Here is a 12,326-nt window from a genome sequence, read left to right as displayed (position 1 = left end):
AGCCATGAAATTTGCAGATGACTTGGAAAACAGGGAGTTTAAAGCCAGCAATGACTGGCTTGCATCGTTTAAGAAGAGGCACAACCTTGCCTTTTGTACAGGATGTGGTGAGAGTGGAGACATTAACCAAGGTGTGGTTTCAGGCTGGAAGCAAAAATTACCTGAACTCATACAGGATTATCAACTATCTGAAATCTACAACATGGGTGAAATTGGACTGTTTTTTAAAGACAGCGGGAACAGCAAAACCCTCCTTGTCAAAGGTCAGCAATGTTCAAATGGGAAACATTCAAAGGAAAGAATCATCCTTGCTTTATGCACCAACATGAATGGAGATAAAGAAAAGCCCATACTGATCAGTAAATCCCAATGCCCACAATGCTCTGGCAAGTTGAATATCAAGGAGTTGCCCGTGGGATATGAATTCAACAAAAAAGCATGAATAAACTCGGAGCTTTTTGAAAAATGATTAAAAGATTTGATCGCAAATTGCTACTACAGGGACATTAAATTCTGTTGTTTGTGGATAATGCGCCATGCCACTGCCCTGTTAAATATACAAACATTAAACTCTGCTTCTTTTCCCCAAACAGCACCTCCATGTTACAATCTATAAATGCTGAGGTTATTCAAACCCTAAAATGAGATCCCTCTTGCAGTAGTTAACATGTTGCTAAGTCTTTTTGGTGTGCTGATTGAGAAGACGTACCACATTGATGAGAAACAACTGAAGAAGTCACAGACTGGTCACAGCCTGCTAAAAACTCCTAGAAAATTTCAAGCTATGTGACGACTAACACAGTGACAAAAAAATTAATGATGATGATGAAGGGGATAGCAATGGTGCCTCTGAACTCCCGGGAAGAATCATTTCTGTGCCTGAAGCCAAGAATATGATTAAAGACATGAAAGCATTTGCCATTCTAAAGGGCAGCAACCGACTTTTAGAGCTGTTCAAAGATGCAGAAGAAGTAGTAGTAAACATGCTCCTATCGACGCAGAGGCAGACAAGAATAAGTGAACTTTTTCAAATAAATACAGGCTACTGTAGAATGAAACCAGGACTTTTTGATAACACAGGTACCTCTAATTTTCTTTCGGCTTCAGTCTAGAAAATAAGCACTTAAATTAGTGTACTGAATTTCCTCTTGAGTAACAAATACTGTACTACTGTATTAATAAACCCACCAAGAGATTTTAAATTCAGTACTGTATTGTATACTGTATGTAATGTTCATTTAAAAGACAATTAAAATTAAACATGAAACACTGGTAACAATTGTAGCCTTTCTGTACATCGTAAAAGTGCCCATTTTACAGCAAACCTTTGAAAAGAGACCACCTCTTACAAGCAACCACTTTTGCTAACTTCCATAAGTGGTCGCTCTTGGCAGGTTTTACTGTATCTCTTCCAAAATCAAAAAACATATGCCTCACCTTGTTCTCACTACCTACTATTTACAGATAGTATAATTATCACATGAGAGAGGGGGGAAAGTTTTAAACACACATGTCAATTTAATTTGTTTGGAATTACATCCACATACACATCATGATGTAAATAGCAGCCTAAAACAGACATGACACATACAAAAAAGAGGAGATATGCCTTATGCAAATAAGTTGTACTAATTCATAAAGCATTCATATACTTGAAAGTACAAGCTAGTGTACCACCTATAAGTTAGTTCAAACTTTGCATAGATGGGGGAACGTTGGTGTTTTTGGAAGCACTTATTTACGATTACTCTACAACATCTGTATTGTATGATTAAAATGTCTCAGTATTTCTGTCATTATGGATAATACTTATTCTCACTTAATCTTTCTTAATTCTTTTGTTTTTCCATACAGCCCTATATACAATTGGAAATATTTCTAAAAGTGACTCATTCTTCAAAACTTTTGCATCCCAAAATTTCCATTCATATAAGTAAGAGTATATTTACAAATATTCTAGTAATATCTTGTTTGAGCCTTCACCCTTCTGATGAGAGGAAGCAAAATTGCAAAACAAGATATTCAAAGGAAATAAAGTTTAAAGAAAAACTGACTTTGAAGGATAGATTTCATTATTCTAAGGAAAGGAAGGTGTGAGACCAGCAGAATAAAGATCCCAGTTTTGTGACTTGTTTCTCTAGAACACATTCAGGGCTGTTATAAAGAGGATGGTGGTCAGTTGTTCTCCATGTCCACTGAAGGTATGACAAGATGTAATGGGCTTAATCTGCTGCAAGGGACATTTAGGTTAGATATAAGAGGAAACTTTCTAACTGAAAGGTAGTTAAGTTATGGAACAGCTTTTAACAACGGGTTGGACAAACCTATCAGGGATGGTCTAGGTTTGCTTGGTCCTGCCTTAGTGCAGTGAGCTGGACTTGATGACCTTTCAAGGTCCCTTCTAGTCCAGCATTTCTGCGATTCTATTATTAAAGTGTTGGGACTTAAAATTTCAAATATTGGGGTCTAAACTTTAAAAATTCACTAGTGATTTGGGGTGGTGAACCTGAGAGAACTTGAAGGGACCTATTTTTCAGAGTGCATGTCTCAGCACTTTCTGACAATCATGCCCCTTTAAGATGTCTCAATGTTCGGCACCAAGAAATTGAGACACCAAAAATCACTAGTCACTTTTGAAAATCTTGGCCTGTTTCTCTACAAAAACATAATTTGCGTTGCTGCATATTTTTCAATTTAGAATGAACAAAGGATTGATCCTGCACTAAGGCCCTAATCCAGCAACGCACTTAGGCATGTGAACGGTCCACTAAATTCAATGCAACGACCCGTGCTTAGAGTTAAGAATCTGCTAAGTGCTTTCCTTGATCTGGGGCCTAGTGCTCAGCACCCTGAAGGAGCAAACCCAAAATGAGCAAGTCCACAGGGCTTACTCAGTCTGTGAAACATTATCAACTTGTCACTTCTTGGAGAAAATGTTTTCAAATGTATATGTTCAAAATTTAAAAGTATAACACCAATGGTCAACATTCAACTGTACTGAATTTTGTAATCCCGATGCACTAGTTTAATGGCTATGTTAAAAGAACGTATACCAGTTTTCTTAGTTTGTACATCAATATTTTGTCAAGCGTGTTGATTTGAACATTAATAAAGACCATTTCAAGGGTAATTTCATCCTAGTGATTTTTTTCTAAATATAATCAATTACTAGAAACCACACTGAAAGGTTTGTGGGCAACACAAGAAATTTCTATTGATGAACATCAGATTCTGCTCAATATAATCAGCAAATAAGGATACTCACCCAGCAGAGTCATTTTATAGGACTCTGCATTGCCATGTGAAGCAAAAGGTATGACTAAACTTTAAAAAAATAATGGGGTGATTTGGCTGCCTTATGGCTACTGTCACATCACTGCTCCCAGTATTCTCCACTTGCTAGAAGCCACTGGCCCCATCAACAGCTGTCTCACTAACATGTCCATGAGAAGAAATGAAATTATTTGCTATTTTAATGGAGTCAGAATGTATTACATTACATTTTCATTATAGAGGCTGTTCAAAGGCCTGATATGGTCAGAAAAGTGATTTTGAGATTTTTAATCACACTGTTTAAAACACTTTGATTTTGCATGTTTTTGTTAACAGCTATTTAATTCCAGTGGCTGGTAAACATTTTGGAGAAAGGTTGTCTTTGTTATAAAGATTAAATACCTGCCCCTCCAATTAAGATATGAAAACTCACAGTAAATATCCTTGAAACCCCTAAGAGTTCCTTCTCCGAATTAATTAATGGCCAGTCTTGATACACTTGATAGTTTCAAGATAAAAACCAAGCAGAATTTAAAAAAATAAAACCTTCAGGCCTTTTTTAGATATCATAAAGAACTAGAAAGGTAGAAAATCCATTTTAAAAAATCCTTTGCACGTCACCTTTAAAATTTAAATTTGAGATCCAAACTGCTGGAAAGTATCCTTTTAAAGTTGTCACTAAAACCAGTTCAATTTAAAGATTCTGCCTTAAGTTTAACACTATCTGCTACTTTCACAAGTGTGAGCAGAACTGAAAAGACACAGAGGCTTAGTTAACAGTGCCAGACTTGCAATGCCCTCCGATCAGTCAGTTTTGCAGCAGAAATTGACCAAAAAAAAATAAAACAACAACAACAACAACAAGGGATGCCAAATTAAATGTGCTAAATTAGTGAGCTAGAGAAACGTAGATGATTATGTTAAGGAAATGCAATTTTTCTACCTGTTGCACGCATGAATAACTTATGTGGCTGACTCTCATACCCACGGGATGTGTGGAGAGCAATCCAATCGGGATTTATTAACTTTGCACTGTAAAACAAAGTATAGACACATCAAAATGTAGACAGTTCTCATTTCCCTTTACGTTCTCTTCAGCAATAAAAATGATATGCACAGGGGCATATTCAGAGGATTAAGATGAACGAGGCAAACTTTATCAAAAGCAATAGTGACCAGGGAAGGGGTTTCCTCACCACTAGACCAGTTTATTTTATCGTATTTAGCTGCTAATCAGCAATACAAAAACTGAAAATAGTTATCTTGTGCTGATAAAGATTTAATTCTATTACTATCATTTAATCCTATCATTCAGCACTTCTCAAACTGAAAGCTAACTTGTGATTTTTTTAAGTGTTAATAGAAAGTAGGCATAGTGCAGGCAGATGGGAAGCAAACTTTCTCCCCATAGCTCTGCCAGTGCATCTTAACCTGGCCTGCAGCACCCTTTTTCTGTCTGCCCCTGAACAGAACACTCCAGGTTTCTAAAAGCTGTTCTAATACTAGTTAAAGACCATACAGGAAGAACATCCCAATAACAGAATTATATTTACAGGGTATCATGTAGGATCCACTCATCAAATGCCACTTGGGCTCTCAATACAAGATTAATTTTCCATTTGCTGTAAACAATCTCTGACATGCCTTCCTAGGTACATCGCTGATCCTAAATGACCTATTCAGGAAGCTATAACTATGACCCATCAGCTAAAATGTAATCTGCACCCACTGGAGGCACTGGAATACTAGAGAAACTGATCCTGCAGTCCCGTTGTAGGCAAAGCCCCCCAACTGATTTCAATGTGGAACAAATGCAGGATCAGGTTTGAAGCAAGAGGGTTGAAGTAATAACGCCACATCTATTCTATTATTTCTACGGCTCCATAATTGCACATAATAAGTGAACTATGCCAAAGAGGTAAATCCCTGCCATTTGTTTTGTTCCTCTCCTCTGGGAGGAGGGGGGAGAATGCATTTGTTTTTTCTTTCATTCTCCACCAATAGCAAACATTTAAAATAATCGTAAAATGATTAACTTACACATAAGCACACAAGAGACTGTGATAAGCAGTAAGGGGTGGATAATCAAGGCCCCAGTATTGCAGATTATTGTCACTGGTATTGAAGTACCTGAAAAACAAAAGAAAACTTAAAAATAGATCTAGGATTCCAGCATTGTAACTTCATATCAGCCTAAAGAGTTTGCACATTAAGCCAACTGTGTCTCTCTACCATATAGTCAAACATTCATAGGAACTAAATATTGCCCATTGGGATTTTTGTTTTGTTTTTACTAGAAATAACTGCAAACACTAAAACAAAACCAACAAAGGATTCAGTATACATTTGCTGGCAACTGTGAAGACTGTAAGAAGCTGTAAGAAATGTTGGCTCTACACCCAACTAAGCATATTCATTGAGGAATAAAATTCCTTTATGTGGAGCCAAGTTGGAGGGATCTAGAGCTTACTGAGACATAGGATGCTTGTACAAAATGAGCTCCCCACATCCACCAAAGCCCACTGTCATAACTATAAAGGGAAGGGTAACAGCCCTCCTGTGTACAATACTATAAAATCCCTCCTGGCCATAGACTCCAAAATCCTTTTACCTGTAAAGGGTTAAGAAGCTCAGGTAACCTGGCTGATACCTGACCCAAAGGACCAATAAGGGGACAAGATACTTTCAAATCCTGGTGGGGGGAAGGCTTTTGTTTGTGCTCTTTGTTTTGGTGGTTGTTCGCTCTTGGGACTAAATCATGCTCTCCAAATCTTTCTGAACAAGTCTCTCATATTTCAAACTTGTAAGTACAGCCAGGCAAGGCATGTTAGTTTTATCTTTGTTTTCTCAACTTGTAAATGTACCTTTTGCTAGAGTGTTTACCTCTGTTTGCTGTAACTTTGAACCTAAGGCTAGAGGGGGTTCCTCTGGGCTCTTTAAGTTTGATTACCCTGTAAAGTTATTTTCCATCCTGATTTTACAGAGATGATTTTTACCTTTCTTTCTTTAATTAAAAGCCTTCTTTTTAAGAACCTGATTGATTTTTCCTTGTTCTAAGATCCAAGGGGATTGATCTGGACTCATCAGGAATTGGTGGGGGGAAATAATTAATTCCTCCTTGTTTTAAGATCCAAGGGGTTTTGGATTAGTGTTCACCAGGGAATTGGTGGAAGAGTCTCTCAAGGCTACCCAGGGAAGGGACTTAGCACATTGGGAGTGGTGGCAGCAAAAGCAGATCTAAGCTGGTAGAGAAGCTTAGAGGTTTTCATGCAGGTCCCTACATCTGTACCCTAAAGTTCAGAGTGGGGAAGAAACCTTGACACCCACAATTCCTGATTTGATAGGATCATCCCCAACTCCATCCACAGTCATGAATTACATTTTTCAGATCCAGGAGCTATTCCAGCAGAAGGCTGAAATAGAAAGTTTGCCCAACCACAAAAAGAGAACACAGACTTAGCAGAGCTCAAAAAAAAGGCAGTTTTTAAAGAGTATTGATTTGACCTCAGCTATAGGGAGGTTTCCCTTATATTAAGGTTCTCAATTTCTATTCTTTGGACTTAGGTAGCCCATTTATACCTTTAGAGGACTCTTCAGCTCACCCGTTTTGTTCCTGACTGGAGACAGGAAAACCCTCCTCCTTCATAAAGATGTCTGCAGCCACCTTTCACATGCTTTGTGAACCTTACTGAATTCACATATTGCGCAACTGTCATATTTAGCTCCATGATGGGCAAAGTCACAGATCAGTAGAAGGCTCAATAACCTGCAGAGCCAAAGCCAGCAAAACATCTGCAGACAAGTAGCCACAGAGCCAATTAATTATTTAAACAGATCCTATAAAGGAAATGTATATGTTTTCTTCAATACAATACCCAATGTTTGCATATACAGACATATGTACTAGTTTGTTAACATATAGTGCCTAAATCTCATTAAATAATCAGGTGCAGCACTCTATTTCACTTCTTTCACTGATGAGCCCCAGCATGATATAGGTGCGAAGAAACCTTTTTGTGACCAAGACTGCTTCTCCCGACACATTCATTTTGCAATGTCCATTTTTCGTGACATCACAATTGGTTACTCAGGAAGAAAACATCGTGTCCCCAACGCTGGACTGTGTCATCACTGAGTGAAACAAGGAGGTAGAGAGTTTACACAGAACTACTGTAAGGAAGAGTCCACCTTCTCTGATCCACATGCTGGATTTTGGGTCCAGTTCTGCTTTCTTCCACACAAGGAAATCTTAGGGACATCAATAGGTGTTCCTCACACAGAGGCAGAGAGTAATACCCTAGTCTTGAGTTGCTGTTAAAGTCTGAGGGCAGACTCTTGCCTTTCATCATCAGTGACAGGAATGAGTAAGTGACAAATGAAGTGGGATTTTGATTAGATATTGCGTTTTGTGAAATATGACAGCAACTGTTGGAGAAATTTGAAACTTGTACCCCATACTTTTAGGTTAAAAAGTATACCATAAGCAACTGGGGCAGACAGACATACAAGAACATATATACACACAAACTGGAGTTTCATACAGAGGGAGATCACACTCACATCTGTGTAATTCTACCAGTATGTAGAAGAAACAAAGGCCTAAAGGAAATTTAACAGCAGATATAACTGAGTTATCAAAGTAATACCTTCTAAATAGCTGACACAAAGTCATGAACCTGGATCAGATATGTCAGCAATAACCACTTCACCTAGTTCTACCTCAGAAAGAAAACTCTGGAGGATAATATGTGAGGGTACACAAGGAAAGGGTTTTCCTGCCTACAATTCTGCTTTGTCAATGTTTCTGTGGAAGGCTGGCAGCCGTTAGAATTTAGCCACATCTTCCAGATGAAAGGAGGAAGGTTTAATTCAAGGAACATAAAAGTTATAAAAATAAGACATCGACTCTTTAAATCTCAGAATGAAACAGACTGACTAGTCTTTTATAATTGCCAAGGGGCAAGTTCTTGGCTTTTCCAGTCTACCCACTCCAATGCAGCCAATTTTTGACATTTATTACAGTAAATGATATTTCTTGAATTCCTTATGAGCTGCCTGGAGTATCTTATGAACAATTGATGATAAATCGTATTTCTTTAAGCTGCATCTTTGCTTCTTCTCCTAACACTCAAGATTTCTCATGCCAAAACAGCTCAGATCTTTCACATGGATTTTAATATTCTGCAATTTACTAGTAAGCTTCCCAGTTACTTTGTGTATTTTACTCTTATCCTTCCCTAAACTTGTATTTCAATGGGAAAACAGTACATGTATCAGCGGATACTTAGCAAGAGGTAACAATTGCCACATTTTTAATTAGTAATACAAGAAGACAGGATGTCATTAACGTAGCCTTGGAAAAATATGCATGTGTTCTAAAGAAAGACAGGAAAAAAGACAAAGATTTAAATTCTTGCCTCTAGCTCAGAGAAATCTCATGCTAGGAAACTATATACAAATCATATTGAAGTTTACTGCAGCAATTTTTTAAATATACTTTGTTTCTGAACAAAAGGAATAAACATGGAACAAAGCAAAATTACATGTACATGCATATCTAATATTAAATTAGGATTTAAGTCTATGAAAATATGAAGAGATATTTTAGGAGCTTGGCAACTTCAGAGAATGTCTCCCTGTAGCTAAGCAAAACAAATTTATATTGCAACTCATTTGTTGCTGCACGGACAGTTCTACTAGATAGCAAACTTAAATGAGTGCTACCAAAATTACTCAGATTCTTAATCTTTGTAGTTTAACAGTTCTTGTACATGTTGGAGTGTAGCAACCTTCCATAGTGGACACGTCCATCCTATCCAAAACAAGGCTTAATCTTCCAAGACTCAGCCATTGAACATACAAGTTGAGATACTAGTCTCCTGGTGTCCCAAAAAATTAATACAAGTGGGCTGTCTTCGCAAGGGTGCAGATTCCAGAGGTATGATATTCTTAATAATTCTAACAATTGTTAATTACTTACTAACAACAGATACAGCCATAATACATAAAGCTATGAGCCAGACACTGTAAAACATACACTTTCTGAAATACTATCAGTACCCAAGGGCCTGTTCCGTTTAACAGAAAACCCTCATTCAACAGATACCGAAGACTGTATATTTTAAACTAGAAAATTATGGTCTCCTGTAGTTCCAATGGCAGTTGCTCATATTATTACTTTTACACAGGATGAGCTAAGACATAGCACATTCTTTGTATTTTTACTGCATTCTCAGACTATTGCTTGTCAAACTTTTCTGTTTTGTATACAAAAATCTAACAAATCAAATTTAAGTTCTGAACACTTGCACATTTATTAAGCAAAAATAATGGAATCTCAGTCTAAGAATAGGGAGAGGCAGGTTGTTTAGAGTAATTCAGAGAATGGTAAAAAGCTTTTGAATAGATTTAAAAATCTCAAGTCTTACTTTTATGCACCTTAAAGTTGAATTTTTTCATTACACATCGTAGCCTGAAATTTAAAAGTGATACATACCATTGCTTGATGGGTAGATTGTAAGTAACTTCTTGCCAATGCCTCTGAGCTTCATAGTCTCCATACATAGGTGGTTTTCCTGCACCTAAGAAAGCAAGAGATGGCAAAAAGGGCTTACGAATTTATTTTTTGTTTCTGACACTGCTTTTCGTCCAAGAATGCATCTGGAAATTAATATCATACTTGTTCTGGGTACATTGCTATTATTAGTATCTAAAATTGGGACAGAATGAATAATGGATCATGTTTCCTAAAAAAAACATACATATGTAACATAGAACAAGTATTGTTACAAAGTATTGTCTTTTGGTCTTACAAATATTTCTGAGATGAGCAGTTATCAACTTATACAATTTTCAAGAAACAGATACAGTAGCCTGACCATTTTATAAAGTCATTGGTAATGTTATCAAGTATAGCATGAAAAGTGTTGCATTTTCACAGAAATAAGACCATGCAGGATTACTGAATTCTTATACATTTGTTGTATGTGAATATGCATACTACTTTTTCTGAAATAAAACAGTAAATGAGTTGCCCTTCTCCTTCGTACAAATTGCCCTTCCCCCATAGTTCTTAACAGAGACTTAACATTGTAAGCAGTTTACTTATTTCTAATGTACGATGTAATATCATTCTATTAAAATAGCCCCATATATGGAGTGGGTTGAGAGGAAGAATTCATTTTTACAAAGCTTTCTGAATTATCAGACTGTCTATGCTCCATTTTTGTTTACCGGAATCTTTTTTTCCCACATCTTTCAATTGAATGATTGTTATGTAGTAGTTCTGAGTGATGACCAATGTCAAAGGAAGCGTCTTACACACATACACCATTTACAAGGCTCTCGAGAAGTTAGTTCAGTATGCCATGAAAAATCTTTATCAATGCAGTCTTCATAGGTTTGTTCACAAACCAGTTCCTCAAAGTGGTCTAACTGTGGCAGCCCCACATTATGCAGCCACTGTATACGTACTATTCGCTGCCTTTATCTTGTGATTACCTATTGAGAACAGAAACTAGGCAGACAGTTTCTTCCACTGAGATATTGACTCTAACCTCATGGAGATTGAAGAGTTTCTTTTAGATATAGGAAATCCATCTATAATTCCTTCACATGATCTATGTTTGTGGGATTCACACAAGCACAGATATATGTGATTTGTTTGTGGTCACACAAAGAGAATACATTATTTCTATAAGAGACGTTCAGATAAAAGGATCCCAAACAGGTCAGGTCATCTGGGAGTAAAAGCCTCATCAATGCCCACCCTGGAATGATAAATCTATTGGACAGAAAGAATCTGTCACAGAATTTACTAAATATAAGGAATGGTATTAACCAGATTTTTCTAACCTTCTCAAGATTTTTGTGGATGTACAGGAATTTTATCACCATTTCCTTCCAAAAGAGGTGAAGAAAGAGAATTAGATCATATATTCAGCTATCTGGTGAATTAAATAATTTGCTAGCTCAGGAATTGGTACTCACATTTTGTAAATACTAGCATGCTCTAAAGCCGGCCCAGAAAAACAAGTCAACTATACCTAAGGGATCTTTATTCAAGAAAGGCAAAAGGAATCCTACTACAGTAATTAATGCACCTTTCTGAAGTTGGCAGCAGATATATGGCCAACTAGGATTCAGAATGTACGAAAAATATATTGTTGTTCACATGCATTCCAATTTTCCATTCTTATAAGAAATGCACCAGATACTAGATACAGGTACTTTAAATCAACCCTTGCTTTGTTCAGTTTTATTGCTGCCTGGAAGTTTGAGATTTCAAGGGCCTAATTCTGCCTTCAGGTACACGCAGTTGGCTTCTACTCACTTAATGGCAGCTTTGCAAATGTATCAGAAGACAAAATCTGGTCCTTAGACTCTAAATGTACTATAAACTACTTTTCCTGATTAATTGTCTAAAACCAACTAGCCTTGACCATGCTGCCTTGGATGGTGACCTTCACTGCCATACATTAGTTATTTGTCCTCTCCCAAACATAACCCTAACTCAACAAGGTTAGTGTTGCCTCAAAAAGGCATAACAGGACAAGCAACAAGATAAATAAAATAATGTAGCAACAGAACACTAGTATAGTTAATGGGAGTGGAAATAACCTCCTTGTGTCTGGTCATTGATGCCACACGATTCTGAACTATCCTGAATCAGCATTAATAGCACGGTCTGCTTCAGAGAACAACAAACAACTACTTATAATCTCTTGATCAAGTGTGTGATCTCACTGAGCAATAGTGACAAAGCAAAGTAAAGGGACTCCATCATCCTGAAAATTACATTCCTTAAAAACATCTATTTTTTCCAAAGTACTTTATGCATCTGACAGCACTGGTTTATAATCAGGTTTACTGTTTCCCCTGAATAGTCAGTTAGGCCTTGATCCAACAAGTACACAAATAGTCCCAGTAAAATCAATGGTAGTACTCACATGATTCAAGTAAAGCACATGCTTTCCTGGATTTAGACCTTACTCAGTTGCTCCCTTGCTGAAAATTCTTTTGTAAGGATAAATTATGGAACAACAAAATCCTTA

General features: G+C 37.0%; 1 protein-coding gene across 1 annotated transcript in view; it reads right to left on the bottom strand.

The window, feature by feature from the left end:
* ALG6 (ALG6 alpha-1,3-glucosyltransferase) overlaps window positions 1-12,326 on the bottom strand; it is a 47,087-nt gene that overhangs the window by 17,342 nt on the left and 17,419 nt on the right. The window contains exons 3-5 of the mRNA XM_065409519.1: window positions 9,770-9,854; window positions 5,314-5,403; window positions 4,217-4,305 (exon numbers count right to left, since the gene is read on the bottom strand). Of these exons, the coding sequence (XP_065265591.1) occupies window positions 4,217-4,305; window positions 5,314-5,403; window positions 9,770-9,854 (264 nt within the window). The remainder of the gene's footprint in view (window positions 1-4,216; window positions 4,306-5,313; window positions 5,404-9,769; window positions 9,855-12,326) is intronic.

Source organism: Emys orbicularis, chromosome 8 (genome assembly GCF_028017835.1).
Source record: "Emys orbicularis isolate rEmyOrb1 chromosome 8, rEmyOrb1.hap1, whole genome shotgun sequence".
Taxonomy (NCBI): Eukaryota; Metazoa; Chordata; order Testudines; family Emydidae; genus Emys; species Emys orbicularis.
This window is presented reverse-complemented; position numbering and strand designations above follow the sequence as displayed.